The sequence below is a fragment of the Microcaecilia unicolor genome, chromosome 8 (assembly GCF_901765095.1).
Source record: "Microcaecilia unicolor chromosome 8, aMicUni1.1, whole genome shotgun sequence".
NCBI classification, from domain to species: Eukaryota; Metazoa; Chordata; class Amphibia; order Gymnophiona; family Siphonopidae; genus Microcaecilia; species Microcaecilia unicolor.
In genome coordinates this window covers 196206003-196232231 of record NC_044038.1, presented here as the reverse complement: position 1 = coordinate 196232231, position 26229 = coordinate 196206003, and the positions used below count along the sequence as shown (strand labels likewise).

General features: G+C 45.6%; 1 protein-coding gene across 5 annotated transcripts in view; it reads left to right on the top strand.

The window, feature by feature from the left end:
• The window catches only part of UCKL1 (uridine-cytidine kinase 1 like 1), an 88831-nt gene that overhangs the window by 4597 nt on the left and 58005 nt on the right, over positions 1–26229 (top strand). For all 5 annotated transcript variants that reach the window (XM_030212306.1, XM_030212304.1, XM_030212305.1 and 2 more), the window contains exons 3-6: positions 6994–7100; positions 7843–8013; positions 8370–8441; positions 24699–24888. In XM_030212306.1, coding sequence (XP_030068166.1) covers positions 6994–7100; positions 7843–8013; positions 8370–8441; positions 24699–24888 — 540 coding nt within the window. The remainder of the gene's footprint in view (positions 1–6993; positions 7101–7842; positions 8014–8369; positions 8442–24698; positions 24889–26229) is intronic.

Below are 26229 nucleotides of genomic sequence, written 5' to 3'. Positions count from 1 at the left end.
CCATGTATAAATAAGTACCTGTATATGTAAGCCGCATTGAGCCTGCCATGAGTGGGAAAGCGTGGGGTACAAATGTAACTAAAATAAAAAAAATAAACTATACCACTCATATGGAAAACACAGACCGCCAACAATATGAAACAAGGGATCATAATAACACAATTCTCATGTACAGTCACAAAACAACCTTTTAGGGTGGATAGTGTTCACAATGAACTCCAACGACCAGATAGAGATAAGAGTTTTTAATTTGGCATAGTATAAGTCATCACATGAACAAAATATAAGAAAACCAATAGACTGTGTTAGGGGCTTATAACCCGTTTAGTTATGTTTAAACAAAAGAGATCTGCATGAAACAAAATATTTTTATTTTGACTTATTAAACCCCTCTCTCTCTCCCTGCCACAATCCAACATTGCCCCATTATGCCATTAAACTGGCATCAGGAAACAGTAACATAGCCAATCTGTTGCCTTTACCAAAATCCACATAATATCAGTGTCTCACTGTGTATATAGCACTGAGTACTCTAATTTAGAAAAACTGGTTTAATATGTTTAATAATATAATATTGTACAGTAAGAAGTCTAGTTGTTGCATTTTAATAATTTATAAATGTGGATGTAGGTGAAAAGATGTCTGAAAGATCATGAAAGTTGCTTTTCATTTACATAATTAAATTCATGCTTATCTAATCTAATGGGTTAAAAATGGATTATTTTCCCATTCTCAGCCACATTAATGTGAATTATTGAGACTGTTTGCCAAGTGCATAATTAGCATTCAGGAAGAAGCATCTTCTTTGAGATGGATCTTTCTAGGGGAAGAATTTGAGACACCAGTTTTCCAATTAGCCCTGACCAAACAGAAAATAGAAAGGCAAAACCTCCTTCAGTTACTGCATATTCTGAAATGTACAACCAGTGTCACAAAAAGGTGTGAACCAGATTATTCAGATCAACAAAAGCAAACACGTAGTGCTTGCTCGATCTGCTGCCTCCCTCCCTGGCTCGGTGACTGACTGAAAATTAGAGCCGCGTGCTACAACATTCACAGGCGCACAGACAGTCACAGCCAAGCTCTGCCGCCAGAACGGCAGGAATTGTGTCACAGGGGGAGGTTCTGGCAGACTGCTAAGGAAGGACTTGGAGCCTTAGGGAGATAGCGGGAGTCAGGCAGGCAGCCGTTAAAAAAAAAAAGAAGTGAGGAACCGTGAACAGAGGGTGGGCGCTGGTGCCCGGCAAGGAGAGGAAGATATAATTTTGTTCCATCCTGCCTCGAATTCGAGGAGGCGGCAGGGGAAGGTCGTGATTGGGCTGGGGAGGCTTAGCCTCCCCAAGCTTCTTATACAGGGCGCCTTTGAATAAGGCTGATGGTTCATCTGTGACACATGATGCCCTTGCACCAGGCTTGTTTGATTCAGTTTATATTTGGATTATTTTTTCTAAGTTTAGCTTTCTCATGGGATTACAGAAATGCTTCTTGCTTCTCCGCATCCTAATTTTTAAACAATATTTTATTTGTATTGGAGGTATGGGAAAAACAAAAATAAGAAGATTACACACTTCTGATCCAAATGAAAATATTACATCTTCTAACAATGTGGGTGAGAGACAGGGAGAGGTGGATGGGTGATAAGAGGGTGACAAAGCAGTATAATTTTATGGTTTATAGTGGAATAGAAAGCCCAGATCTTTAAGTCCTGTCTGGTGGGTGTCAGAATATTTCATTATTTTGACTTCAAAGGTTTTACATTTCTAGATTGTCATAACATTTCCTTTTAGTATTCTCAGCATAAAATCATTGATGCAATGTTCTGGTTTTGTAAATTGCTGTCCCTCAGAGGTGACATCCTGGTTGGCATTGTGATGTGTAGTATTATGTCTCTGTAAATTGATCCTTGTCTTTAGCATCTGGCTTGTTTCTCCAATATTGCATCCTTCACACTTTTTGCATTGAATGATATATACCTCATTTGAAGGTGAGCTGGTGAAGGATCCCCTTATGCTGAACGTTTTCTTCCACGTGAGTGACTGTGAGAGGTGTTCTGTTGGCACAGTTTGCAGCTTGGTATATTGCAGGGACGTGCCATTTTCTTCTTTTTGAGCTTGTGTTAGCTTGCTTTTCACTAATTTGTTTCAAATTAGGTGTCTGACGGCAGATCAGCACTGGTGGAGCTGGGAATATCTCTTTCAGCAATTCATCCTCCTGGAATAGAGGCTGTAGATCTTTTATGATGTTTCTCAATTTTTCCGGGTCTGGAATGTATGTCACCACAAGAAGGATTCTCTCTGTGGCTTTTTTTTTCTTTGCATTGCAATAGGTTTTCTCTGGGTATTTTAAGGGAAGAGACAGATATTATTTTGGGGATGTAGCCTTGTTGCTTGATCTCTGTCTCTTGGGTCAGAGCAGATACGATGGTATTGTGTGGCTTGGCTGTGTATAATGGATTTTTTTTTTTTGTATGTGAAACTGGAGTTGTGGAAGTAGCTGCATCTGTTGGTATGTTTCTGTAAACAGATGTTTGTCTATAGCCATTGCTGATGGAAACTGTGGTGTCTAGAAAGTTTACTTTTTCTGGGGAGTAGTCAATTTTGAATTTGTCTTCTATCTCCACAGACAAATGCCTGGTAAGTTCATGCAGTGTCTACCAGAAGGGCTGCATGCCCCATCGCCATCTTGTTCGGTTTACTGCAGAGTTGTTTTCAGGCTGATTTCGCTCCTCTTTGGCATACCTTATTGGCAATCTCTTCAGTATCAAGCGCTTGGTTTCTTCGTGCTCTTATAAACCCAGAATATTAAAGTATTCACTCTTATAAGTAGTATGTTGCAAAAATTGGAAGGCCAGCCCAGAGCTGTTCCTCATGGTGTCCATCTAGGTCGGAAGCATCACATTGTGTATATGCCCCACAGTCACCTGGCCTTATGCAGATGGCAGGTAATGAGGAAACTTACAAAAAGTGACAGTTAGTAACAGCACTCTGGAATTGGATTGGCCACAGACTTCCCTTGCTTACAAGAACCAAGTTCTTTACACCGAGAAACCCACTGAAAAGATAGGGTACAAGGCTCAGATGTTATAGAAAAATAAAAGCTAATTTATTCATTGGTAGCAGTAAAACAGTGCAAATCAGAGACAATTTACCTATGCTAATATACTCAAAATGATGATAAAGTACTGAGTATTTATGTACCTTTTAAGGCAGGATAGAGAATGCACACATATGCCCTAGTCCTAAAATGATTAGGACCTCTAACTCCCCAAGGCACTAAGAGAAGAGACAGATACAACCTGACTGGAAGGCAGATGGCTCTCTCTCACTCAGGATGTTGTAGATGGAGGCAGTCGGACTGTAGGATTTCTTGGGAGAATACAAGAACCGCAGCTAGCAGGAGGGCTCTCACTCAGGCAGGCAACACCGGTAGGCAGGTGAGCAGGAACAGGTAGGCAGGAGCCACGTTTTACAAGCCTCAGATGCTGTTCATCATGTGACTGGCTCGGATCTGTCCCACAGATGGCAGCTCATGCACGAACTGCTCACCCCAATGATATTATGCTTAAGAAAGGGTTTCTTGGGTTTAGAGAGCCATTCTGTCCAGAATAACAAATCTGGGACTTTCCATTGTTGTGGCTTGAAGGACCAAACAGGGCATCAGCGCCAAGAGCAGGTTGGTCTGAACATGAAGAGCCAGTTTCTGTTAACAATGAGAAAATTATAAAACTTCGATCCACATTACCACTCAACACCACTGATCATGTAAAATTTATGGACTGCTTGGACCCTACTCCCGGTGAATACCCAGCAGACCGAATCTGGAATGATTTCGAACTGATAACCAAAGAAAACATCTCTCAAGCACTCAACAAATTCTCCAAAACCCACTCCAAACTGGATATTTGCCCCAGTAACCTATTAAGGCTCGCCCCCAAACGCTTCAACTGACCTTACGTCACATCTGAACTTCATGCTACAACATGGACTTTTTCCCAAGGACAAAGGAAACATATTACTTACACTCATACCCAAAGATTTAAAGAAAAAGCTAAATGATACAACCAACTATCGACCAGTTGCATCTATCCCCCTGATAGTAAAACTAATGGAAAGTATAGCAACCAAACAACTCGCCAATTACCTAAACAAATTCACAATACTACATGAATCGCAGTCTGGATTTCGATCCAACCATAGCACTGAAACAGTGCTAACCACTCTAATATCCAAATTTAAACAACTAATTGCAACTGGAAACAATGTACTACTACTACAATTTGATATGTCCAGTGCGTTCGACATGGTCAGCCACCAAATACTCCCGAACATACTAGACTACTTCGGGATTGGAGGAAACATTCTCAGATGGTTTAAAGGCTTCCTAACAACAAGATCCTATCAAGTGATCTCAAACTCAAAAACGTCAACACCATGGAAGCCTGAATGTGGAGTACCACAAGGCTTACCGCTCTCACCAACCCTGTTTAACTTAATGATGACATCTTTAGCCAAATCACTATCCAACCAAGGACTTAACCCATACATCTATGCTGTCGATGTCACGATATACATCCCGTTCAAACAAGACATAACTGAAATCACAAATGAAATCACACAGAGCCTTCAAATAATGAACTCATGGGCGGATGCATTCCAACTAAAGCTAAATGCAGAAAAAACACAATGTCTCATCCTAACCTCCCAATACAACACAAACAAACCCAATACCGTAAACACCCCAGATTATACACTTAAGGCCTCAGAGAGCCTGAAAATTCTGGGAGTCACAATTGACCAAAATCTCACATTGGAAGACCATGCGAAAAATACAGCAAAGAAAATGTTCTACTCAATGTGGAAACTTAAAAGAATCAAACCTTTCTTCCCAAAGGAAGTATTCCGCAGCCTAGTACAATCGATGGTGCTAAGCCATCTAGATTTCTGCAACGTCATTTATGCCGGATGCAAAGAACAAATCATCAAGAAGCTTCAAACCGCTCAAAACACAGCAGCCAGACTCATATTTGGGAAAATGAAATACGAAAGCACAAAACCCCTAAGAGAAAAACTACACTGGCTTCCACTAAAAGAAAGAATTACGTTCAAAGTTTGCACCCTGGTCCATAAAATCATCTACGGGGAAGCCCCAGCCTACATGTCAGACCTAATAGACTTGCCTACTAGAAATGCAAAAAGATCATCACGCACGTTCCTCAATCTCCACTATCCTAACTGTAAAGGACTGAAATATAAATCCATATACGCGACCAGTTTCTCATACATATGCACACAGATATGGAATGCACTACCGAAGGCCATAAAAACAACACAAGACCTAACCATCTTCCGAAGGCTACTGAAAACGGACCTTTTCAAGAAGGCATACCATAAACATCCATCTTAAATACTAAATATTAATATTATACTTGATCTATACAAGATGAACTTTTATCGCTCGACTGCCTAATCTCTATGATACTAAAGATCAAGCATTACCACTCTAAACTGTATGTCGAATAGGGTCTCCCTATAGTTGACGATCTAATGTATGGTACAATCTAATCTATTACTTAGAGATATTATTACATCACATTAATGTATTTTTCCTTATCATGTATGTCTGCAAATAGTATTTACTTACACCATGAGCTATCCCATTCAAATCATGTTCCATGTATGTCTCCACGTTTGTATGCATCCTAACGCAATACCATTTGTAATCCTGTTACACGGAAATGGCAACCGCCATTCCGGCAAATGTAAGCAACATTGAGCCTGCAAATTGGTGGGAAATGTGGGATACAAATGCTACAAATAAATAAATATTGTTATTTTTGCCTTTGCTATGTCAGCAGTGTTCCTTTTCACTGCTCAGTAGGACTGAGCCTACTGAGCCAACCAGCATTAGCCTGAGAGCTGACATTGGCCTGAATCTGTAACTTGAAAATCGGGTTCACAGTATAACCTTCTTGTAAGGGCCTCTTTTGCTTCTACAACGTGACCCCCACCACATCCTAATAAAAGGGAGTAAAGTCACCGGTGAACTTGGTCCTTGCCTCCTGGTAGAGGGCAAATACCTGCTTATTTGGACTGGCCTGGCAGAAGGCAAGGAAAGGAAATTAAAAAAACAGGATAAATTTCTCTATCATGACCGTTACCAGAAGCCACTGGCGTTTGATTGTCTCCCTACGTTATTGCTAGAAAATCACACATGCAAGTGAATTTTGTGCAATTTGTAGTTTCTACATAAACCCCAATGGGAGACCTAAATAGAAGAGTTTACAGTAATCTAGAAGAGACTTCACAAGGTCTGGTTCACTGCCCATAGTGCCTGAGATGGTAAATGCTCTTGATCTGGCAGCTCCTTTCTAATTTATAGCCTACTTTCTTTTAGTAGAGCAGAACTGTTTGTGATTATCTTTGAGCACTGTCAAGGCTTCCTTCTCTGGTTGGTACCATAGAAAATACACAAACAAGTCTGCATGAGTGATGTGCTGATGCAGCCTCCCAGTGTCTTGCAGCTGGTGGAAGTGGGTTGATAAAAGAAAACCCTCAATAAGAAATGCCAGCACAAGGCTGGTTGGTGGTCTCTGTGGGCTGACTGATTTCTGATACAGTAACTTCAAATAAATCATTTGCCATTGTCAATCGGAGGTACAGTTAATGCTTAAAATCACGTAATGGATATCACAAAGGATAAGGTAAATGAGTTTCTTTGCAGCTTTTGTCTGATTGAATGGCTCCAGTGTAGTCTCCTCTGATAATTTACAGTTAGTTCCAGCTGACTATTACTTTGTTAACCCTTTAATTGTTGATACAGGTCATGGTGCCATTCTTCTTTCATTTAACTCAGAATGCAGAAGGATCCCCTTACAAGATGAGGGCAGATTCCCTTGAGTATTGCTAGAACATGTGCTTATTTGTAATACAGTTTCAAGTGATGAACTAATGAGTAAACAAATATTTTATTTGCTTCCTATCTTGTGTGGATCAGGGCTGGGAGGCGGCAGTGCCTCAGGAAAAACCACAGTAGCCAGGCTGATCATTGAAGCTCTGGATGTGCCCTGGGTGGTGCTGCTCTCCATGGACTCTTTCTATAAGGTGAAGAACATGGGTGTTTTATGTCAGGGGTGGGAGAAGTGCTTGGAAAGAGGAAGTATGTCTCAAGGGTTGGAGAGGGGTTGGGTTTACTCGGATATATAAGAGAAGAGGATGGGGTGTATGAAAGAATATATTCCATGAGGAAGAGGAGGGAGCTCATTGTGTGGAAGAGTTTGTACATCCATGGGAGGTGGGATTTGAATGGAGGGATGAGCATGTATGTCATGATGGAGGATGTATATATCTGTGGGAGGTGGGGTTTACATGGAGGAGTTTGTATGTCATGAACTCCTTTTTCTCCTCATGACATACAAACTCCTCCGTGCAAACTCTGCCTCCCACAATGTACATGCTCTTCCCTATGAGCCCTCTCTTCTCCCTCACAGCATATATGCACATCCCTCCATGTAAACCCCACCTCCCACAGATATATATGAACTGGCAGAGAGATTGTGTGGTGGATATGAACATGTTTATCAGTGTGGGTGTGCATGGTGGGCGGTTGAGTGTGTAAATTACATGGAATATGGTTGGATAATGATGTGGGATGTTCATCCAGAGTTATATAAAAAAAAAACACATGTAGAATAAGCTGATCAAACTTAGGAATGGGGCTCGTTCTTTCGTTTGAGGATTGTTTCTGCGTTTCAGGTCAGTTTCTCTCAGTTTGGTTCTTTGCATCTGCCCTTGCTTCTCTTCCACAGCCTCATTCTTCACTCCCTCTGATCTTTCTCTTTGGCAGGTGCTGACCATAGAACAGCAGGAACAAGCAGCTAACAATGACTTTAACTTTGATCACCCTGATGCCTTTGACTTTGATTTAATTATCTGCACTCTGAAGAAACTAAAGCAAGGAAGGAGCGTGAAGATTCCTGTCTATGACTTCACCAGCCACAGCCAAAAGAAGGACTGGGTATGATGAGGCTTAGGAAATGAATGCCCAGATAAATGAATGGGTAAGGCAGGAGCAGGAGAGGAGAGAGGTGGCAGTGGAAGAGGGCAGCAAGTATGATAGAGAAGACAGCTGAGGCCTCGTGTAAGGAGGTTTTTATTTATCTGAAATCGCCACCTTGGTCAATGCAGGTTGCATCCAAAAAGACATGAAATGATAATAGGCTGTCTGAAAATGTCATCAAACAAGAAATGATAAAACATTATACATAATAAAATTAGTAGGGCCTATGTTGCCTCATACAAAGAAATAGAAGAAGTGTTTACCTTTATAGCAGAATGACTTACCTGGATCAAATACTCCTTTCTTCTCTACAGAAAACGTTGTATGGTGCCAATGTCATTATATTTGAAGGGATCATGGCATTTGCTGATAAAGAACTACTGAAGGTAAGCAGGGACCTGAGTGTTCTGTGTAGCATTAGCTTTGAGTGAGCAGACAAAGCCGCATGCCAAATGAGATCCATCCTCCGAAAGGCCCTGATAGCTCCACTGACATTTCTCTTATTGGAGCAGGAATAGTCAGATGTTGGGCAACATGTTAATGCAAAAAGCAGTGGGTGGCACAAATTCACGAGCAATACAATGGGAAAAGAGGTGAGGTGTTAGTATGGTTCATGCATTTGTTATGTACATTACTTGTGAAAATCCTGAGAACCAGACTGAACAGATGCTTCCTAAGGACTGGGCTGAGAACTGCTGGCCAGGGAGAAGTGTGGGGGGGGGGGGAGTATGACAGGCCTTCAAAGTTCAAAAACTGCAGGACCAAATTCTGGGTATGACAGTAGCAGCAGGTTATGATTTAAGCTTGGTGATTCTTGCATGGAGTAGAATAGTGGTTAGAGTAATGGGCTGAGAACAAAGGAAGCTGGGAAAGTAATTTTCAAGCCTATCAGCTTCTTCTCAGAGAAAGTTGATTGTGACCCCTGAGGCAGGCGCTTTGGCACCGAAACACGGACTGTGTCGGGTCCTTGATATTGATATGAATATTCTGAATAAACTGTTTTTGAGATTATCTCCCTATTGGTTTGCGCATTTGTCAGCCTCTACTTTTGCTGTTTTGCTTAATCTGACCCTGCCCATGCAACAGTTGCTATATGGCAGTACATGTTGTAATTTATTAACAAAGCTATTGGGCAGAGGTTATCAACCATTTTGGTTATTTGGACCTTTTATTAACCTCTCAAAAATTCAAGGACACCCAGTTCATCCCCACCACACTTCCTAATCCCTCCCCCCCCCCTCCCCTTTGGCAGGATGTCAGCCACACAAATGTGCCCTCCATCCCTTCTCAGGTGAACCTGCCTATAACTGGAGAATGCACTGGAAAGGAAATGAGCGGGGCAGTGTGCTGCTATGTGGTCTGCACATGCTTAGTTCTTTCCAGGTTTTTTGAGCTCTAGCAGAGCTAATCCTTCCATGGTACATCAGATGACATCACTAGTCAGGACAGCAGAACACCCTTTTGATTGGAGGGGCCAAAGAAACCATTCTCTAGCGTTCCCTCCACGTCTCTATTTGTTGATGTTGTGTTGAGCTGGTGGGGCCATGGTCCTAGTGCCCACACCATTCCTCTGCCTATGCAGTGTGTGGTCACCTTATCCTGCTGTCCACAGAGAACCCTTGTTACAAGTAAATGCTCACTTTTATAGCCAAGGGAAGAGCAGTCTGCCGGTTTAAAGACACCGATGGGCTGATGCTCAGAACCAAACGTGGGTGCTAGAGGTGATTTAGTGCCAGACTAGTTCCTTCATTAGTGAGCACAGAATGCTCAGAGGCTCTAGTGCGGGAGGCAACATGTGCACCAAAGATAAGCGCAAATAGCATACTAATGTAATCAAGTTGGATGTTAATGAGGTCATTTCCTATTCCCTCCCAATTCTCAGAATAGTGCTCAAAACAAAGCTGCCTTACTGCTGAAAAAATAAGCCAGCTTGGAGCAGGTGTTAAGGTGTTAGAATCATAGGAAATCCTCTCTTCATTGCGTCCCTCTGGACCGACCCAGCAAGTGGAGACAGAGACTTCTGACTCATCAGAGGTAGCCAATTAGAGCCCTTGCCAGATAGAAGACTCCAGTATTGTCAGTCTCCAGCAGGTGGGAGGTGGGAGGTGGTGAGCCCTGTCAATCTGTCTTCTTCCATAGCGTCCCCAGATCAATCCAGAGACTTGTGGGTTATGCCCCTCCTCTAGCAGGTTAGATAGAGAGAACTCAGAAGTTTCCCTCTAGAGGGCATGTGCAGCCACAGTAACTTAAGTATTCTCTCTATCTAGCAGGTAGAAGGAGCATACTGTGCAGTTCTGTGTTCCAAGGCTCCTATCCCGTTCCCTCGGGTGTGTTGAGCTATTGGTGGGGTTGAGGTGCTGAAGCACATTTGGGATACACCTGGTTGTGCCAGGTCCCTACCCTTCTCCCCCTGTCAGCCTGAAGATTTCCTGGACGTCCAGTGTTGGCTTTAACTGTGAGTCTCCTGACTCTTTAAAAAAAAAAAAAAAATTCTCTTTAAAACGAGCCTCGCTCCCAGCTCTGCAATTGTTTAGCACTGAGCAGCCTTCAGTTCGGCTTGCCTGCAGCGTGAGCAGAGCTAAGTCTGGGACGTAGTTCAGGCTGTGTTAAGATGTCTGTGCCGTCGGAGTCGGTTAAGCACTGTTCGCACTGTGGAGCTTGTAAGTCGCCGGCGGGGGTTTGCGAGGCTTGTGCTTCTTCTTTTACTAAGTCCGGGATGGATGTGGAGGACCGCGCTGTAGTCGCCGAGCCCTCGGGCGTGTAACACTAGGGGGCGCTGTGCTTATGACAACACAAAAGCCACCAGACACAATATGCGGTATATCGCTTTTATTGGTGATACATATGTGAACACATACACCAAGATACTTACAGCACCCGCAATTCAGTCAGCATCTGGGAAGACCACCAGGGAAACACTGGCTCTCCTCAGAGATTGCAGGGAAATACCCTTCACTGAACAAGGCGTCCCTACGTTCAGGCAAGCTTCTAAAGAAGGTCCGTGCTCCCCCCTCTTTTATAGTGTGAAACAAAGGTGCCTTTCCCAGACTTGCACAAGCTGGCATCCCTTAAACAACCAGCCTGTTTCCCATAACAGAGAATAACTCCCCCAGACTTGCACAGGTTGAAGGTGCCTTTCCCAGATGTGCTGGCATCCCTTAAACAACCACCATAACAGAGAATAACTCCCCCAGACCTGCACAGGTTGAAGGTGCCTTTCCCAGAGGTGCTGGCATCCCTTAAACAACCACCATAACAGAGAATAACTCCCCCAGACCTGCACAGGTTGAAGGTGCCTTTCCCAGAGGTGCTGGCATCCCTTAAACAACTAGCCTGTTTCCCATAACAGAGAATATCAACACATAATTACAGCCAAAACATTCCACTCATTCCATCCCTAGCTGACCTTCAATCCCATGTATTACAGGGCGGCGAAGCAGTTTTGGCGGGAAAAGCGGGGATTGGGTTGACGCGGGCCTCCGCCGGCGCCATTTTCTCTCAGGGGCCAGGGCAGGAGAGTACTTCAGCGGGACTTGCGGCAGCCCATTCCGACCCAGTTTCGGGGTCAGAACTGTCTGCTTTCGCGGGCTTTTCTCCGGAGTTCGTTCTCCTCATGCATGACACGTTTTTGATGTGCGCGGAGGGCGAACGTCACCCGGCGGCCATCTTAGAGGGCCCGGTGCCCTCGTGCTCGCAGCTCCTTCAGAGGCCTTCTAAGAGGTCGCGGGTGGAGCTTCCGGAGCCCTTGAGTGAGGATTCAGGCCGCTCAGAATGTGAGGATGAACAGGGTACAGGGGAGTCATGTACAGAGAATCTGCAGGAAGGAGAGCTCCCCGCGGCTGAGGGGGATGATCCCACAGCGGCGAGACTCTTTAGAAGAGAAGAACTGCTTCCTTTAATAGTGCAGACGTTGCAAGTTTTGAACCTGTCTGTGCCAGAACCCTCGGTACCGGTTGCGGTGAGTTCTTCAATAATGTCAGGTACTAGGGCCCCCCCCCGAAGTCCTTTTATATCCATGAGGCCATGCAGGTGCTCATTCGGGCTCAATGGGACTTACCTGAGGCTAGTCTGAGGGTGGCTCGTGCTATGGTTAAGCTGTGCCCGTTGCGACAGGAAGATTTGGATTCCTTGTGGCTGCCGGTCGTGGATTCGCTGATTTCAGCGGTGGCTAAGAAGACCGCATTGCCCGTAGAGGGCGGGGCGGCCCTTAGGGACCCTCAAGAGAAAAAGCTCAAGGCTTCAGTTAAGTCTTCCTTTGAAGTAGCCGCTTTGACTTTACAGGCTTCGGTATGCGGTTCTTATGTGGCTAGAGCGTGCCTTTCGTGGGTCCAGAAGGCAACGTCCCCGGCTGAGCTAATTGAGGTCCTTCCCCTATTGGAGTCAGGGCTGGCATATTTGGCTGATCTTTTGTATGATATCCTTAGAGCTTCAGCCAAGGGGGTCTCATTAGCAGTCTCAGCTAGGAGGTGGATTTGGCTCAAGCATTGGGCCGCGGATTTGCCTTCGAAGTCCCGGGTAGCTCGGTTGCCTTTCAAAGGTAGGCTACTGTTTGGTCAGGAGCTAGAACAGATTGTTAAGGATCTTGGTGAGTCCAAAGGGCGGCTTCCGGAGGAAAAGGCTAAGAACCAGGGGAAAGCCTTTCGGCCACGTTTTAAGGAGGCAAAGAAGTACAGGCCTGGTAGGCTCAGGGGTTTTGCAAAGCCCCGGTTTTCTCAGAAACAGCAACAGCCCTTTCGTCAGGAACGTAGAATCACTCAGGCAGCTTCCAGAGAACAGCCTGGGGCCAGAGGTCCGCAATGATGGGGCCCTGGTCCAGCCCTCTCCGCCTATAGGAGGACGGCTGTCCAAGTTCGGAGAGGAATGGGCCAGGGTGACTACAGACGATTGGGTCTTGAGTATTATAAGAGATGGGTACAAACTGGAGTTTGCTCGCACTCTAGGAGACAGCTAATGGTGGTTGTTGCGGCGTATTTGCGGACCAGAGGGTTACAGGTTCACCGTTATCTCGACGATTGGTTGATCCGGGCGCCATCTTACTAGGAGTGCGTGCAGGCCACTCAGCAGGTGGTAGATCTTCTGCAGTCTGGGTTGGGTTATCAATTTTCAAAAGAGTCATCTCGTACCTACTCAGACATTGGAGTACTTGGGGGTGCGCTTGGATACCGCTCAGGGCAGAGTTTTTCTTCCGACTCAGAGACAGTTCAAGCTAGTCGAGCAGATTTCGTCCATTCTGCAGAATCCGGCCCCAAGGGCCTGGGATTATGTCCAGGTGCTGGGGTCAATGGCGGCGACGCTGGAGGTGGTGCCTTGGGCACGGAGTCATATGCGTCCTCTTCAATGGCATCTTCTCAGTCATTGGTCTCCTCTGTCCGAGGAGTATGCGGTTCAAGTTCCCTGGTCTCCGCAAGCTCGTTTTGCGCTCCGATGGTGGCTCAAGGCAGAGAATTTGCTTCAGGGAATGCCCCTGTACACGCCCGACTGGTGTGTAGTGATGACAGATGCCAGTCTGTCGGGTTGGGGGGCTCACTGTCTCGGACATTCGGCACAAGGGATTTGACCTTATCGGAAGCAAAACTGCAGATCAATCTTCTGGAGCTGCGGGTGATTCGACTGGCGCTGATGGCGTTCGAATGGTTGCTGGTGGAGAAGCCAGTTCGGGTCCTTTCCGACTGCGACGGCGGTGGCTTATGTCAATCGTCAAGGGGGGACGAGGAGTGCTCCACTGGCGAAAGAAGCGGCAGTACTGTGTCGTTGGGCGGAGGTCCACCTTTCGCAACTGTCGGCGCACATTGCAGGGGTCTTGAATGTGCAGGCCGACTTTCTCAGCCGGAACCACTTGGAGGCCGGAGAGTGGGAGCTGTCCCCGTCAGCCTTTCGGCAGATTTCGGATCGGTGGGGCACGCCTGTGATGGATCTGATGGTTCGTCCTTCCAACGCCAAAGTGACTCGGTTTTTCAGCAGAACTAGAGAGGTCGGGTCCGAAGGGTTGGACGCTCTGCTTCAGCAGTGGCCGTTGGAACTTCTTTACGTCTTTCCTCTGTGGCCGATGATCGGTCGGACGGTGGGCAGGATAGCTCGTCATCCAGGACCAGTGGTTCTGGTTGCCCCGGATTGGCCACGGCGTCCGTGGTATGCGGATATGATTCGTCTCCTCATCGACGACCCATTTGGGTCATCTGCTGGAACTCCTGTGGCAGGGTCCGGTAGTCATGCAGGATCACGCTCACTTTCGGCTTACGGCCTGGCTATTGAGAGGTCGCGTCTGAGAGCTAAAGGTTACCCGGAGGAGGTGATTACCATGATGTTGCATGCGTGTAAGCGATCTACTTCCACTGCGTATGCTAGAGTTTGGAGAACCTTTGTAGCCTGGTGTTCGGCGGCTGGGATTTCTCCGCAATCGGCTTCTCTGGGAGCTATTTTGTCGTTTTTGCAACAAGGCATGGACAAGCAGTTGTCGCTTAACACGTTGAAGGTGCAGGTTGCGGCTTTGGGGCCGGTTGTGTGTTTTAGGGGCCGGTTGTGTGTTTTAGGGGCCGGTTGGGGACGCATTCCCTGGCCTCCCATCCAGATGTACATTTTCTGCGCAGAGTTGGGCGTTTGAGGCCTCCGAGAGTGCCGGTGGTGCCGGGGTGGAACTTCAACTTGGTACTTCGAGCACTGCAGCGCCCTCCCTTTGAGCCTCTGAAGAAGGCATCTTTGAAGGATTTAACGTTAAAAACAGTGTTTCTTGTGGCTATGGCGTCCGCTAGGCTGATATCGGAAATTCTGGCACTCTCGTGCAGAGATCCCTTTCTTCGTTTTTCGGAGGCGGGAGTTTCAGTTAGAACAGTGCCGTCTTTTCTGCCTAAAGTGGTTTCTCGTTTCTATGTGAATCAAGAGGTAGTGTTGCCATCTTTCAAGCGGGAAGATTATCCTGAGGATTTTTGAGTTCTCCGGTATCTGGATGTTCGGAGGGCTCTTTTGGAGTATTTTTTTTTTTTTTATAACTTTTGAAAATAATACATTCATATCACTATAAATGCAAAGTTTAAGATTAAATTAAACAATATTATCATATCAATGAAAAAAGGAAATTAAGTCATATATATAGTGACCACCATAATTGGGAAAACAAGATATCGGCAAAAAAGATAGGAAATAAATTCAATCAATCAAGGTGGAGAGCGTTATCCACACACTAGAAGGCACTAACAGTATCATTTCCTATGTTGTCATTCAGGGTTGAACCTTCCCCTCTTCCTTGGCTTTTATGAATACAGCCATTTTTTGAGGGTCTAGAAAAACATAACTAACATTTTCAAGTGTAACCAAGCATCTACAGGGATACTTCAGCATATACAATCCGCCTAGGGCAATAACCCTTGGCTTTAAGATTAGAAACTTGCAACATCTTTTCTGGGTGTCCCTGTTGAGGTCTGGATAAATTTGAATTTTGTCCTCCATAAATTTGGCTTGCATATGCTTAAAATACAAACGAAAAATATTATTTCTATCCACTTCGAAAGCAAAGGAAACTATAAGAGTCAATCTTTGTGTCACCGTCTCTAAAGAGTTCTCCAAAAAAGCGGATATATTTAAGTCAGGTGGAGATTCTGGTAAAACAGATTTAACTCCAAAAATATACTGCGCCTTGGCAACCGGTGGTAAAGCATCCTTAGGAATATTTAAGACTTCTTCCAAATATCTCTTAAACATGTCGACTGGAGGAATTAAAGGTATTTTAGGAAAATTAAGAAGTCTAAGGTTATTCCTTCTTGCTTGGTTGTCTAGGTATTCCACTTTTTTAACCAGTATCTCCTTATCCTTGAGCATTATAGTTGTTAAATTATGGAGAGATTTAATTTCACCATTCATTATCCCAATTTGTTCTTCATTTTTCTGTGCTTGGGAAGCGGTAAGAATTTGGGAAGTTTTAAGGGAAATTATGTCCTCTTTCATAACGTCAGTTACCTGGAGTAGGTTGTTGTTCATGCCCTGGATGGCGTCCCATTGGCTCTCGAGAGTGAGCACTGCAGGTTTTACAGGTCCACGAATACCCCCGGAGGCACCTCCCGATTCACTGGTGAAGAGAGGGTTTTCTACCCCTTCTTTCCAGGTAGTAGTTATAACTGGGGTCGCCATTGTAGAAGGCCCTCCTCTCACAGCCTGTCGGCTTGACTCTTCGGGCAGCTCAACAGGCTGGAGTCCCGCTGCAAGCAAACTGCTTCCGGGTCGTGGAGGAGCAGTGAGTAGAGGCGGGCTTAACGAAGCCCCCTCGATACTGCAGTCCGGCGATCCAACGTCGGAACTGGCCTTCGTGTGTGTCTGCGGCTCAATTCTCTGTACTCCACAACTCTCAAGCGTCAGCTGCCGGGGAGTAGAGCTTACGGGAGCTGAGGAGGTTAGCATCACCGTCTTCCCTTTCCTCTTACCCATGATGTCCGTCGGGTAGGGAAGTGTCGACCTAGAGCTTAGCGGGAGTCAGGAGCTCAGAGACCAACATTCTCCTTGAACGCCATCTTGTTTTCTTTAACCTTTTGGAGTATCTTGAAGCGACTAATGCGTTCAGGAAATCAGATCATCTCTTTGTTCTGTTTGCAGGCAGTAAGAAGGGCAGTATGGCATCGAAGGCGACCATTGCTCAATGGCTGAAGGAGGTCATTTCTTCCTCGTATCTGTTGATGGGAAAATCTTCTCCACTGAACATAAGGGCACATTCCACAACAGCTCAGTTGGCATCGTTGGCAGAGTCTCAACTGGTGCCGTGGGAAGACATTTCGAAGGCAGCGACTTGGTCGTCTCTGCATACATTCACGAAGCATTACCGGATTGATGTAGCGGCGCGTCGGGAAGCGAATTTCGGGGCTTCAGTGTTGGCGGCTGGTGTAGGTCGGTTCCACCCTGATTGAAGTGTGCTTTGGTACATCCCACAAGTCTCTGGATTGATCTGGGGACGCTATGGAAGGAGAAATTATGTCTTACCTGATCATTTTCTTTCCATTAGTCCCTCAGATCAATCCAGAGGCCCTCCCTGTTGCTTGCCTACATAATTTCAGATAAGATCAGGATGTTAGCTACTGCGGTTTGTCTTCGTGATTTCAGATAAAGTTGGTATAATCAGATAGTTCTGTTCACGTTCTGGTTTGGGTTGAACGGTTGCTTGGTTAATGTGGATTTCAAGTTAAAAAAAAATTTTTTCTAAGTATATCTGTGGCAGCGTGGAGGATTCTCCTGATTGAGGCTGCTTTTACAGAGGCAGGAGACCATGATTTGGGCTTTTCATACTGCTTTGGTATCGTGTATACTGAAGTTACTGTGGCTGCACATGCCCTCTAAAGGGAAACTTCTGAGTTCTCTCTATCTAACCTGCTAGAGGAGGGGCATAACCCACAAGTCTCTGGATTGATCTGAGGGACTAATGGAAAGAAAATTATCAGGTAAGACATAATTTCTCCTTTTTTCTCTTTTTGTGTGTGTGTAAAAAAAATTAAATTAAAATTACACTTTATGTTCCTTCCCTTCTGTTCACCTACTGGTTGGGAACCTTGTTGAGGTAGTGGTCCGCAGGTCCTTGAGATACCTCGGGAGTGTTACACCCGGGCGGCCGGGTCCCTCCCCCCACCCCAGTCCTCCCTTCTCTTTGTAGGCTCACACTGTGGGTCTTTCAGCGGCTCAGACTCTTCTAGGGAAGAGATTCTGGGAGAGGCAGCCGCATTTAGCTGGGTGTAGTTTAAAAAAAAAAAAGCGTTCCCAAGAAAGAGGGCTCTTTTTGGCCGATTCTGGATCTCAAGGCGGTCATTCAGGCTCTCAAGGTTTGACGGCTCTAGATCTGACAGAGGCCTATCTGCAGATCCTGATCCATCCCTTACATCAACTCTTCCTACGCTTTGTCATTCTTGGGCAGCATTTCCAGTTTTGGGCTTTGCCGTTCAGTTTGGCGACAGCTCCCTTTACGAAGGTGATGGTTGTTGTGGCAGCAGCTCTCCGGAAGGAGGGCATTCTGGTTCATCCTTATCGGGACAATTGGCTCATCCGGGCCAAGTCGTTTCAGGAGAGTCAGCAGGTCACGGACAGAGTAGTCCAGTCCCTTGGGTGGATAGTCAATTTCCAGAAGAGTCGCCTGCACCCCTCTCAATCCCTGGATTACTTGGGGGTGCGCTTTGACACTCTAAAGGGGTGAGTGTGTTTGACGGAAGCCCAGATTCTCAAGTTGCAGACCCTGGTCCGTCAGTTCTGATGGTCAGTTCGACCATCAGTGAATGACTATCTCCAGGTCCTAGGTTCTATGGCAGCCACGATAGAGACGATGCCCTAGACCAGGGCCCACATGAGGTCGCTTCAAAGATCCCTCCTCTCCAGATAGTCTCCACAGAGGGATTATCTTTGGAAAAAGCTACCGCTCCCAGCTTGGGAGCATAGTGCCCTACTTTGGTGGCTTTGGACATCCCATCTCTCCAGGGGAATGCCGCTGGATGCTCCACAGTGGACCATGGTCACCACAGATGCCAGTCGGAAGGGCTGGGGAGCCCATTGTCTGAGCCAATATGCACAAGGTCTGTGGTCACCGGAGGAGGTGACCAGTTCCATCAACCTCTTGGAGATGCGGGCAATCCGCTTGGCGCTTCAATCCTTTTGTCCGCTCCTGGAAGGCGGTGGCTTATGCCAATTGCCAAGGAGGAACAAAAAGTCTTTGGTTAGAACAGGAAGCTGCTGAACTGCTGGAAGGTGGAGATTCATCTGCTAGCGCTTTCGGCGGCTCAAGTAGCAGGAGTGGAAAATGTGCAGGCGGACTTTCTCAGTCGCACCACCCTGGATCCCAGGGAGTGGGCTCTAGGCGAGGACGCATTCCAGATTCTCGTGCGTCAATGGGGTCTTCCTGCCATGGATCCTTTTGCATCAGCGGCCAACGCGAAGGTTCTGAAGTACTTCAATCGCTGGAGAGACCCCAAAGTTCAGGAACTCGATATTCTCCTTCAGCCATGGCTGGAGGGTCGTCTCTATGCCTTCCCTCCTTGGCCTCTGGTTGCTTGATCCAGAAGATAGAATCTTACAGAGGTCGAGTGATTTTGATAGCTCTAGACTGGCCTCGAAGCCCTTGGTAATCCAATCTTCACAGTCTGTTGGTTGGTCCTCCTCTGCGGTTCCCTGTTCTCCCGGGGTTATTGGTGCAGGGACCGGTTCTTCATCCAGACCCTAGTTGATTTTTGTCGTACGGCTTGGCTATTGAGCAGGTGAGGTTGACTAAGGTTATTTGGCAGGAGTGATTTCCACCGTGCTCAGATCTAGACATCGTTCCACTTCTCTAAATTATATCAGAACTTGGAGAGTTTCTGAGGATTGGTGTGAGGACAAGGGTTCTTCTCCGTTTCATGCTTCCGTATTACAGATTTTGGATTTTTTGCAGCGAGACTCAACAAAGGTTTAGGCCTGTCCTTGCTTAAGGTCCAGGTTGCGGCTTTATCTTGATTTAGGGGTCGGGTTCAAGGTAAGTCCCTGGCCTCACATCCGGATGTGGTGCATTTTTTTGCGGGGGGGGGGGGGGCAGGTCTCGTACAGCCTCCCTTTCGGAGTATTTTTCCTTTTTGGGACCTCAGTTTGGTACTTTCGGCTTTGTCTCATCCTCCCTTTGAGTCTCTCTTGTCCTGTACTTTGAAAGACTTGACTCTCAAAGTGGTTTTCCTTGTGGCTGTTGCTTCAGCTAGGAGAGTTTTGGAGTTGCATGCCCTTTCTTGTCGGTCACCGTTCTTGGAGTTCGCAAAGGACCGGGTAGTTTTGTGGCCGGTTCCTTCCCAAGGTCTTGTCGCGTTTTCATGTTTCACTGTCATCTTGCCAGTCCTGGAGTCTTCCTCAGGTTCGGACGAGCAGCACTGTCTCAAGTGTCTAGATGTTAGAAGGGCGTTCACGTTCTATTTGAGGCTTACAGAAGATTTTCGGAAGATGGATCGCTTGTTTGTCCTTATCGGGGAAGCCCGGAAGGGGCTGGCTGCTTCTAAGCCCACCATCTCTCGTTGGCTCAAGATGATTGCTTCTGCTTATCTTTTGACAGGAAAGCCAGTTCCCTCGGGAGTTGAAGCTCACTCTACCAGAGGTCAGACTGTGTCTTGGGCCGAGCGGTGTTTGGTACCTCCTCTTGAGATATGCAGAGCAGCGACTTGGTCCTCGTTGCATTCTTTTTCCAAGCATTACCGGTTGGATGTGCAGGGTCGACAGGATACCGCGTTTGGGGCACAGGTACTTACAGCGGGGCTGCTGGGGTCCCGCCCTTGACGTCACTGCGTTGTTACTTCCTATCAGTCAATCACTGGGCCGGTCCGGAGGGATGCTAAGGAAGGAGAAATTAGGCCTTACCTGCTAATTTACTTTCCTTTAGTCCTTCCGAACTGGCCCACATCCCTCCTATTCAGCAGTTTGTTTTCTATAGTGGTATTTAGTCTTGTTGACTCTGTTGAGGAGAGCTGCGTTGTCGATTTATGCCTTTTTTTTTTTTTGCGATTAAGAAAAAAAAAAGACATGTTCCTTTTGTTCCAGGTTTGCAGGCATTTCAGGCTATGCCTTGGGGCCTAGGGACAGTGCAGCACCTTCTGCTTTTTACGCAGACCTTTGATTAACCTGATGTTCCCGGGTGCATGGAATGTAGTTTTCTTTCCTTTTGCTTTGGTACTGTATACTGCAGTCTTCTACCTGGCAAGGGCTCTTATTGGCTACCTCTAATGAGTCAGAAGTCTCAGTCTCCACCTGCTGGAAGGTGTGCACAACCCATCAGTCAATCATTGGGCCGGTCCAGAGGGACTAAAGGAAAGTAAATTAGCAGGTAAGGCCTAATTTCTCCTTCATTTTTTAAAAATCTGCTAGTTTTTATATAATTTGGAAGCAGAAGGAAGCCCATGCAAGCTCCTAAGCGCTGGTAGTGAGAGACAAATGTGTGCGAGTCAGAGCAAACCCAAAAGCGAAAGTACACATTGGCACCTGTTTCCTGCGTTTAAAAACCTGAAATGTTTATATTTATGTTATGTAATGTGTTTTCCGGGCTCCTTTCACCATGCGTGCCAGCATTCCCCCAGGCCTATCTCCGTATCGCTTTAGGGCATATTTCCTCATTATTGTGGATCTCATAGTTCGTTCATGCAGTAAACTATTTAACTCAGTTCTTGCACTCATTAGATTTTCAAATGACCCCTGTTGGGAATCCCTACTATATTGTCTTCTCAGGAACCTAACCCGTCTTTCTAATACTATAATTTTTTGCGCCATTTTCTTATTCCTGAAACTAGTGTAGGCTATCACGTCCCCTCTAATCACTGCCTTTGCCGTCGACCAAAATAGGCCAGGCTCTTCCTCATGTTGTATATTGTTTACTGCAAAATCCTCCCACTTGTCTTTTAAAAAGGATTTAAATTCAGGCTCGGTAAACAAGTATGCCGGGAAGCGCCATCCCCTCCGCTCCTGGTAATATGGCTGCATCTCCAAGTCTACCCATATTAGCGCATGGTCTGACACTCCCTCTACCCCGATTTCTGTGTTATGGATCTGGGGGATCATGTCTTGTGTTACCAAAATGTAATCTATTCTCGATTGGGTTCGGTGGGCCCGTGACGTGTGCGTGTAATCACGCTCCTCCTCATGAAAGAGTCTCCACGGGTCCACCAAGCCCAGCGAATCACAGAACCCTGCCAGCAACGTGGTTTCTTCTGTCACTCTTCCTTCTCTTATTTTTGACCTATCTAACTGGATGTCCATTACTTGGTTCATGTCTCCCGCCATTATTATAGGGTCTTTTCCATGTCTCTGGCACTCCGCCATTATTTGGCCAAAAAATTTTTTCTCCCCTGTTTGTGGGGCATAAACCGCCACCAATGTACGTGTCTTCCCTTGCAGATTCAGGCTTATCCCCACATAGTGGCCTTCTGTGTCTGCAAATAACAGTTTAGCTTTAGCCGCAAGACTTTTATGTAGCAAAATTACTACTCCACCTCTTCTACCTCTGGAAGGGGAGCCAAAGATTTCTCCTACCCAATGTCTTTTTAGTTTATCTTGTTCCCCTGTTGGCAAGCGTGTCTCTTGTATACAAGCTATATCTACTCCCTGTCTCTTCAGAGTATCTAAAATCTTTGCTCTTTTTATCGGGGATGTGATTCCCCCTACATTCCAGGAGGCTATTCTTATCACGGGGTTTGTCCCCTTACCCATATTCATGTTTTATGTCTATTTTTATAGTTAAATCTATTTCAACATCCCTCCGGGAGCCCAGCCTCCCCCTTCGGGTTACTATCCCCTCCAAGCATTCCCTCATATGATTTTTAGCGGCATGTTCTCCCATTCCTTGCCCCTGTTTAAATATTTTCCCTATATCCTGGATCTCAGACTTTCCTCTGCTTTCCATTCCCCTCCCCTCTCCGCTGTTCTTAACCCCCCTCCCTCTACCCTTCCCTTCTACCCTTCCCTGTGTCTTCCCTTGTACTCCGCCCATCATACAAGGATAGGCTCTGGGGGCTTTCAGTGTCTCCGGGCCCCTGCTCTCACATTAACATTTTTATCTTCAGTTTTACATTATACATTTCAACAACATCTTACCATAACTTTCTAACCTTCAGTTTTTAGTTTCCATAAAGGTATCAGACGCCCCCTTCTTCTTGCTCCATGTTTGATCTGTTCTCCATTATCTTTTGTGCACATTGCTGTGCGTCGGCAGGATTTCCAAACTGCTGCCATGTTCCTTCTATTTTGATCTTTAGTAATGCTGGGTATAATAACATAAATGGGACATGTTGTTCATATAATTTCTGACAGATAGGTGTAAATTTTTTCCTCTTTTCCTGTAGCGCAGCAGAGTAGTCTTGAAATATTCTAATTTGATGCCCATCATAACGCACTTCATTGCGCTTCAAACGATATCCTCTCAGGATCTCAGTTTTGTGTACATAATTGTGTACCTTGATGATTACTGTGCGGGGCGTCCGCCGGCCATCTTGGATTCGTCCAATTCGATGTGCCCTTTCTAAACAAATTTTCCCAGCGTGGTCCGATAGTGCAAATTCCGCTGCCAGCCATGCTTCTAATACAGAAGCAAGTACACGATCACTCACAGATTCCGGCAATCCCACTAGTCTTAAATTTCCTCGCCGCGATCTATTTTCAATTTCGTCAAGTTTTGCTGTTAGCGCTTGCACTGTGTCTTCCAGCCCGCGCATTTTCCTCGTGGCGGGGCCTATCTCCTCTTCTACTGCAGATACTCGCGTCTCGAGTTCCGTTGTTCTTCTGACTGTGTCCGTAAGCAGCGCTTCAAATTCCGCACTACGCTCACTTAATTTCTCCAATTTCGGCATTAACGCTATGCCCACCGCCTCTGTTAGTTGTCTCAGTTGTTCTTCTGTGAACTGCACACTGCCATTTTGCGTCGGGCCTTCTCCTCCAGTGCTCACAGCTTTCGTTTTGTCTTTCTTTTTTTGTATTTCTGCTTGCCATATTTGTCACTGGCGTGCCCAGATATTTTTCCATGTACTTTCTTCTATCAGGTGAGATGTTTTAAAAGCGTCTTCTTTCAGCTTTGCAGGTAAGTAGTTGTTTTATTCGAGCAGGGGCCTCAGAGAACACAGAATCACGTCTTCTCCGTTCAGAGCATCACGTGACCCCCCAAATGTTTATATTTAAAGGCTCAGAAAACAAATGCCCATGTGTGCTTCACTTTTGGGTTTGCCAGATGCATGTGCATAAGAGATGAGCTTACCGCAAAACTCTTCTATGCATGCACCAGGCATGTTCTCCCACCCCCCCCCCCCCCCCCCTCCACTTTCGCTTTTACAGCATGCATATAATTTTGAATATCATTTCCTTTGAGCATTGGTGAGCTAAGTTTCTTTATTGTTCCAGTGGTATGATTTCTGCACTGTTGGCGTACAGCAAGAATTCTGAGCATCGTCCCATGAGAAAGCAGAGTCCAACAGAGTTTAGGATCGAGGGATATAGGAAATTTGCCCAGCAGGCCCAGGGCAGGCTTTGTGACTAGGGCTTTCTATTACATTTTGGGAATACTTTTTGGTGTTTGTAGCAGGAACAGTTCTGACTTGCTTCTCGTGGTCTTTCACACCATCTTTATGTGCCTAGTGGCTGAATGCTGTGAACACAGCTGTGATTCTAGTATAATTTAGACAATTTTATGCAAAAGCAATTATAGTTGAACCCACAAGAGAGACCTTGCTAACAGACAGGAACAGATCATAAGAAATAATACTTAGATTATGAGCCCACCCATTTGGGACAGAAATTACCTGTACAGATATTTGTGTGTGAACCGCTCTATGCCTATGTGTAGGCTTGAGTGGTATATCAAATGCAATAAATACAATTTTTTTTTTTTTACAGATCCTACCAGTAGAAGTTGTAGAATGTCCTAGATATAGGAACTAAGGATGGTTCTTTTTTTCTTTTGGCCAAGATTGAAAACTTGTACGCTGACATGTTAATGTCCTCATAAAGAGGGTTAAACTTGTTGGCAAGGGATTATGGAGAAGTACCTGTTTGAGTGTGCACACACTGGATGAAAGGCAGGAATGTATTGTGAAATCTGGCATATACAGCAGGCTGAGACACTCTCTGGGATGAGACCCTGAAATTCTCTTGTGTGTACATGGCTGACCATAAGGCTAAGTCTTTGTGTGTGTTTTTAGCTATTGGATCTGAAGATATTTGTGGATACTGACTCTGATATTCGCTTGGTAAGACGCCTGCGGAGGGATATTGGTGAACGTGGCAGGGAAATCGAGGGTGTCATTAAGCAGTACAACAAATTTGTGAAGCCAGCCTTTGATCAGTACATACAGCCAACGATGCGACTGGCCGATATCGTTGTCCCCAGAGGTAAGGCATGAGATCCTCAGTGCACATGTGCATAGATCTGCTGAAAAGGACCTCTGAACTGCATAACCTCATCAGTAGATTAGCTGATGTCATAGCACAGTGTTAATAACTGTTCCATTACATAGCTTCCCAGTAATCCAGAACCTGTGGGATAATTGAGTTCATCAAGCAGCAGGTGGAGATAGAGAATTGAAAACTGAGCTGAGCCATATCTCTCTTGGCAATTCAGTCCAGTTTGTAAGTATTTTCTATCTCCAACAGGTGGATGGACACGCTTTTCAGCATCTAGTTCTGAGTGATTTGTCCCTGGTCCAGTTGGTTCCTAGTTGAGCTTTGTGGGTGGTTTGAGTTTAGTGTCATGTCTGGAGGTCTACAGATCCCTGTCTGTGGTGCCCAGTGAGTTTACTTCTTTCCTCCCTTTACTTTAAAGATAGAAAACAGAGTGTAGGATTAAATGGTCAGTATTCTCAATGGAGAAGGGTAGTTAGTGGGGTTCCCCAGGGGTCTGTGCTGGGACCGCTGCTTTTTAACATATTTATAAATGACCTAGAGATGGGAGTAACTAGTGAGGTAATTAAATTTGCTGATGACACAAAGTTATTCAAAGTCGTTACATCGCGGGAGGATTGTGAAATATTACAAGAGGACCTTATGAGACTGGGAGACTGGGCATCTAAATGGCAGATGACGTTTAATGTGAGCAAGTGCAAAGTGATGCACATGGGAAAGAGGAATCTGAATTATAGCTACGTCATGCAAGGTTCCACGTTAGGAGTCACCGACCAAGAAAGGGATGTAGGTGTCGTCGATGATACGTTGAAACCTTCTCAGTGTGCTGCTGCGGCTAAGAAAGCAAATAGAATGTTGGGTATTATTAGGAAAGGAATGGAAAACAAAAATGAGGATGTTATAATGCCTTTGTATCGCTCCATGGTGCGACCGCACCATGAATATTGTGTTCAATTCTGGTCGCCGCATCTCAAAAAAGATATAGTGGAATTAGAAAAGGTGCAGAGAAGGGTGACGAAAATGATAAAGGGGATTGGACAACTTCCCTATGATGAAAGGCTAAAACGGCTGGGGCTTTTCAGCTTGGAGAAAAGACGGCTGAGGGGAGATAGGATAGAGAGAGAATAGATAAAATAATGAGTGGAGTTGAACAGGTAGACATGAAGCGTCTATTTACGCTTTCCAAAAATACTAGGACTAGGGGGCATGCGATGAAGCTACAATGTAGTAAATTTAAAACGAATCGGAGAAAACTTTTCTTCACTTGACGTGTAATTATACTCTGGAATTCATTGGCAGAGAATGTGGTAAAGGCAGTTAGCTTAGCAAAGT